The following is a 5,908-nucleotide window of genomic DNA, read 5'->3' on the forward strand; positions in this document are numbered from 1 at the left end:
TGGAAGTGAATGGAGGGTCAAATGCTGACCAGACGCTGGCTCCGGTGCGACCGGACGCTGGCCGCAGGGTCCGGTCAGTTCATTTGATCAAGGTGTTTGCGTTCGGTGCGACTGGACGCTGGAGTGGTCAAGTGACCGGACGCTGAGAGGCAGCGTTCGGTCGACTCCAGTAAGGTTCCAGAGAAGGAAATCTACGACCGGACGCGTCCGGTCAATACTGACCGGACCTTGAAAAATCCAGCGTCAAGAATCATTAGTGGTGATTGGGATTCATGAATACAAGAGAGTAGCCTCATTAGTGAATCAAGAGTAGCAAAGTGTGCATCCACCGTTCTCATTAGGCTTCGAGTGGTCAAGTGAGAGTTCGTGCTTGTTACTCTTGGTGATCACCATCACCTAGACGGCTTAGTGGTGATTGGGAGCTTGGTGATCACCCGGCGGAGCTTGTGGGTGACCCAACTCAAGTTGTGAGCGGTTTTGGGTGATTCGCCGCGACGAAGTGTCGAAGAATCAACCCGTAGAGAGCACTTGATCCTTGCGCGGATCAAGGGGGAGCTACACACTTGCGCGGGTGCTCCAACGAGGACTAGTGGGGAGTGGCGACTCTCCGATACCTCGGTAAAACATCGCCGCGTTCCTCTCTCTCTATTTACTTTGAGCATTTACTTTGAGCATTTACTTTGAGCAATTCAATACTTGTCTTTACATTCATAGAATTGCCATGCTAGAGTAAGTTTGGAACATATGATGCAAGTCCGTTGTGCGTTAGATTAATAGAAACACTTTTCTAGGCACAAGGGGTTAATTGGGCTAACCGTAGGATTTAATTATTGCAAGAAAATTTAGAATTAGCCCAATTCACCACCCCTCTTGGGCATCTTGATCCTTTCAAGTCGGAACAGTATTTTTCTCTCACAACAAAACAGCCGGAACAATGTTTCGGCTTATTTTTTCAGCGAAGCGAACGGGGCCTTAGCATGTTCAGAATGGTTTTTAGGAACATGCATCTTGAATCCTCTTCGATTGGGAATCGTAAAACATACACACCAATCGCTTATGATTTTGAGTATTTGACCATGGCGTAGCGGGTGCAGCGCATGATGGACCCGCCGAAGGCGCGAATTCTTTCTTCTATATTTTCCTCTTCGTTTCTCATTCTTCTTTTCTTCTCTCTTTTCACGGTACAATCCTATCGATTTGCTTCAAACCTGCATCATGCCGGCATACTATGAACAAAATTATGTTCGAGTATCCAAGTTAACTACAAAACTTATTAAACGAGATATCTAAAACCTTTTTGGTACTATAAGCTGTGGTTTAGTAAGTTTTTTTTTGTTTGAAAACTTAGTTGATTGAGCTGTTCCAAAAAAAATGTCTTGTGCAAATACATAGTTGAGCAAGTTGTTTTGAAAACTTTTTTCACACAAGTTTTGTCCAAAGATATTGAAGAAAAAACACTTATAAAATGTTCTTATAAGTCATGATTTATTTTATGAAAAACTAATGCCGAGAAGTTGTCCCGAGAAATTTATCTGGGAAAAGTTATGTGCAAATTAACTTATGCGCACAAATTCCTTGGTAAAGTCGTGTATACAAGTTTATGCGCAAAAATTGAAGTTTATAACTTTCAAAAATGCAAACCTGTAGAAATGGAAATTTCCATTCCACTAAGAAAAAGAATGCGGAATCAGGAATCGCTCATTCTTTTCGGCCCAAGAGCACGCGTTTTTGCTAGGCCTTAGGAGTCTGGCCCTGGTTCTTGGCCTAGGCGCCGAGCAGATCAAGATCAGGACCTGCACGGCTGCACCTGCCTCTGACTGAAGGCGATGCAACTGTTATTCCACGATACTAATCATCAGTTCTCAAAGCTAAAGATGGAAACACCAAACATGATCGCTGATCGGCAGCATGTCGACGTATATTTACTGAGTCCACAAAACAACGACATGGTCCATAGCAATTACCAACCAGCCAAGCTTAACACATGAAGCTGAGAGAATCAGTCAATCAATAACTCATGGGGTACCCCAAGCACAATGTCACATGGAAATGGAGACCCTAACAGCGATCACGGAGCTGCTAGTCGCAGTGCGCAGAAAGCTTTGCACTTGAACTTAATATGTCACTGTTCTCATCAAGGCAGAGGGAGGCTTCCCTTCTGGTTCCATGTGTGGGAGTACCAATGATAATGGAAGCCCTTGGCCTGCACTATGAGTACCTTGACCAGCTTCCGTCACTGGTCCTATGGAAGACTCGGGGCTTGTGTTTTGGGAATGTTTCTTCCCAGTCCGGGTTATTGATCAAATATTTCCAGATCCTACAACAAGAAAAAAAATACAGAGAATTCTGAGAATGATAGTTGTAAGTCATAAATTAGTTTGACAGTCTACAAAAGAATAGGGAAATCTACACTGCAGAGACACAAACCTTCTTTCATTTTCCACAAAGTAAGGTGGTTCTGCAGCTGGAGAGGTGGAGCATTGCAACAGGACTTCAGAGTCCGAAAGCTGGTTAAGTGAGGATGCTATATCGGCCCAATCTGGCATCCTATATGACAATAGGTGATGGATTTATGGTAAGGGAAATTGTAAACAAACAAGGCACGAATGCACAGTATTTTCCAGTTCGTGGGCCAACATGTGTTCTTATAAACTATTTACTGCAACATTTTCTTCTCCCAATTTATACAACAAGAACTATCACTTAGATATTAGGGAAAAAGTTGTATGTTTCTGGTTCTGAGTGGATTCGAAATATCTGATGATATAAAAGACCATGATAATGCCTCTATAGAACTTTTCATGGGAAGAGGCACTAAACAAAGGGAAAGTATCATCATATGAACAGCTATTTAGAACTGTCCTATGTCGCTAATAGAAGGTTTTGCCTTCCCTTTTCAGATAGTACTACATCCATTGGACTTTTGGAATATCAAACTGGAAAAAAAAATCAACTGTTTGTGTTGCTACTGAAACAATAGCTCAAAGTTCAGGAACATGGAAGTTTAAGCACAAAGAGTTTGAAACATGCAAATAAAGACATTGGAGATTTCTTTATATATATAAATATATAAAATGCAATGGATGTGAGGATTTTAGATACCAGTAGGCAGGTGCAATTTGAAAAACATCACACTGAGTATCGTAAGTCTCCAGCAATCTTCCTTGCCAAGTTGGATCAAAATAACTAACACTCACACGAATCCTCCTGATAACTTCATCTGGGCATCTCGAATCCATGTCAAAGGTTGCTGGTATGACAACTCCAGATGAGGTTTCAACCTGAAGACACCCGGTGGGCCTATGAGAACAATTAATCTCAAGTTTTGTACGTTTAAATTCACAGTGCTGAAGCTCTATTATACGCTTCAATATTTGAAATCCACACCAAAACAAACACAAAAATGAATGTAGGGGGAAATGGAGAGGAGACTGCAGAACTATATCACTTTGGATTAACCTTCAAGGACATTATGTAAAAAGGCATCAAAACTGCTATGTCCGGGTTCTAAGTAGATTGGTGCCAATTGGTGCTAGAAACTACTAACCAACAATGTAACAGATCCAGAAGAGAGGAAATCACTAACCACAAATCCACCAATTATAGGTAGTGCATTTCCAAATGAATCAGTCTTTGTGTTATTCTCAAGGACACAAAATGACCGAAGGTGGAATTGTTGTTGGGACTTATGCAGCACTTCAACTATTTTGCAACATAGTGGATAGGAATACCCTTCCTGTTTGATGTGTTTCTTACCAGAGGAACAGACTACCTGCAGAGTGAACAATGGTAAATGGTTCCACAATTTCTTGTATTACACAAAAAGAGAGAGAAACAAAATATTCAACAAAATGGCGAATAACCAACAACTTCTGAATCCAACCTTTGTGGAAGCATCAGCAAAGCCACCAATAAGGTAAACCTGCAGTAAGTACTAGTGAGAATGCCTGAAAGGTGCATAAAGTATACCCCATATTGAAATTACAGTTAAAGATACACACATCAAATGGTGCATTATCATCACCAAGTAATTCTAACATCTGCTTGATCCCTCCCTCCACAATTTTTGGGAAATCCATATGGCTAACGGAGGTCCTGGAGTAAGCAATGGAAGATCAGAAGCATCGTCATAAGTCCTTAGTCTCAGTTTATTCAGAAAATACTAGAGTTACGAAGTTCACAAGAAACTGAAATCTTACAGGATCAGATAAATGCTCACTTTTTTTTCACTTACATTCCAGTCTTGTTGTTGCGAATTACAACACCAATGCATGTAGTAGCCTCATCTGTGCCCACTAACTATAATGCAACGAACATATTAACTCAAGTGTTATTCAATTCCAAACGACATATGCATAACATAGTAACATCAAATCACATTAGAAATAAGACCCGATAACCAGAACAAGTTTCCAGAAGATGCCAAGTTTGTTGCAACACAGAATTTAACCAAATAGGCAACTAGCTATAGGAACTGTTCATGACCAAAGTCTACACCAAATGCAATTGCAAAGATTGGAACTACATATTGGCATTCTAATCCAGTGCAGCTTTAGTCTGTATTCATCAAACGACACGAATACTATCCTATTCCTATAGTCACTTTTCAGAAGGAATTAAATTAGACCATTTCAGGCAAAGACCAACCAGATTGTTCCAAGGTCCACAACAAAAAAAAGTCTGGTTCCAATAACAGTAAATCATCACAATTCACAAATCTGGTTAAGATACAAATCAAAACCTACGAGACCAGCCAATAAAGGGTAAAAAGAGCTCCTAAGATGGCTGCCAAAACCCAATTTTACAGAAAGAAGCAGTAACCCCTGACAATGTCCCCCAAAGCTCCCAGCACAAGAATCCCTGCTTTATTCTTCGCCCCCAAAAGGTCTCTGCTTTGTCCCAAAGCAATTACCGAATCGAGTGAAGGGAAACTACGAAGACTTGCCCATCCACTACTTCAGAGTTCAGAACCTGAGCCCTTTGTCTCGACAGCAACCCACATGATTTGGCCAGGAAAACAAAATTCACCTTTACAGCACAAATCATCACTGAGCTACGCATATAATCAGCTACACAAGAAACTCCATCAACGACATAACAAGATCCCATTTTTATCACCCAAAGAGGCTATGAATTCCCCAACCCTACTTGATCGAGCCGCGACAACGCAACTCCACGCACCTCGACGCGCGCCGGATCCACCGTGGCGTACTCCCGCTGGAACACGTAGACGTGCCTCGGCGCGCCCTCCTGCCCTGCCGAGATCCGCCTCTCCGGCGTGGCCTTGAGCCGGTCGGCCGCATCGCGGATCCCGGGGCTCTCCAACAGCGCCGCCACGAGCTCCGTCCCGTTACCTCCCTGAAGAAACAGACCGGGCGTCGTAGAATCAGAGAGACAGAAGCCAGCGCCCACGAGCTCGTCAAGGTGAATAACCGACGCACCGTGCGAGAGGCGGTGCCGGAGCTGGTGCCTCCGGAGGAGGAGAGGGCAAGGTCGCCGTCAACGAGGAGCATGCCGCCGGCCGTCTGAGCCGGAGGAGAGCTGGAAAGGGGTGTGCTTCAGACTCGAAAAGTGGCACACCTGGTTTGAAGTTTTTTTTTTTCTTTTCCGTTTTACAAGGTATGGAGATAAGCACCGGGGCCTCGCTGGGGTTTACAAAATGAAAATGTGTTTGCAGATGTTTAGTTAAATTAAAGGTAATATTATTTTTTAAAACTTTAGTTGACTTGAGTGTATCCGGATGAACTTAATTTTTTGGCTAAACTTTTGGCAAGATCATAGAGGTGGTGGAGTTGGCGAGGTGGCGCTTAGATAGTAGTTGTTGACGAGTGTGTGGACGCCGTGAGAGATAAAAGACGAGCTGGATAAGATTAGCAATTAGCAATGGGATGTTAGGCTCTTAGCATAT

The 5,908-nt window shown here is 42.8% G+C and overlaps 1 protein-coding gene across 1 annotated transcript; it reads right to left on the reverse strand.

Annotated features, from left to right (window-relative positions):
• Positions 1–1,890: 1,890 nt before the first annotated feature.
• Positions 1,891–5,908, reverse strand: LOC136528156 (protein N-terminal asparagine amidohydrolase). The gene is given in 11 exon segments (XM_066521073.1): positions 1,891–2,189; positions 2,192–2,294; positions 2,296–2,317; positions 2,428–2,547; positions 3,103–3,281; positions 3,587–3,772; positions 3,884–3,922; positions 4,002–4,095; positions 4,235–4,299; positions 5,182–5,358; positions 5,442–5,908. Coding segments are annotated over 11 exon segments (1,167 nt in total). The 5' UTR covers positions 5,514–5,908; the 3' UTR covers positions 1,891–2,079.

Source organism: Miscanthus floridulus, chromosome 19 (genome assembly GCF_019320115.1).
Source record: "Miscanthus floridulus cultivar M001 chromosome 19, ASM1932011v1, whole genome shotgun sequence".
Lineage (NCBI taxonomy): Eukaryota > Viridiplantae > Streptophyta > Magnoliopsida > Poales > Poaceae > Miscanthus > Miscanthus floridulus.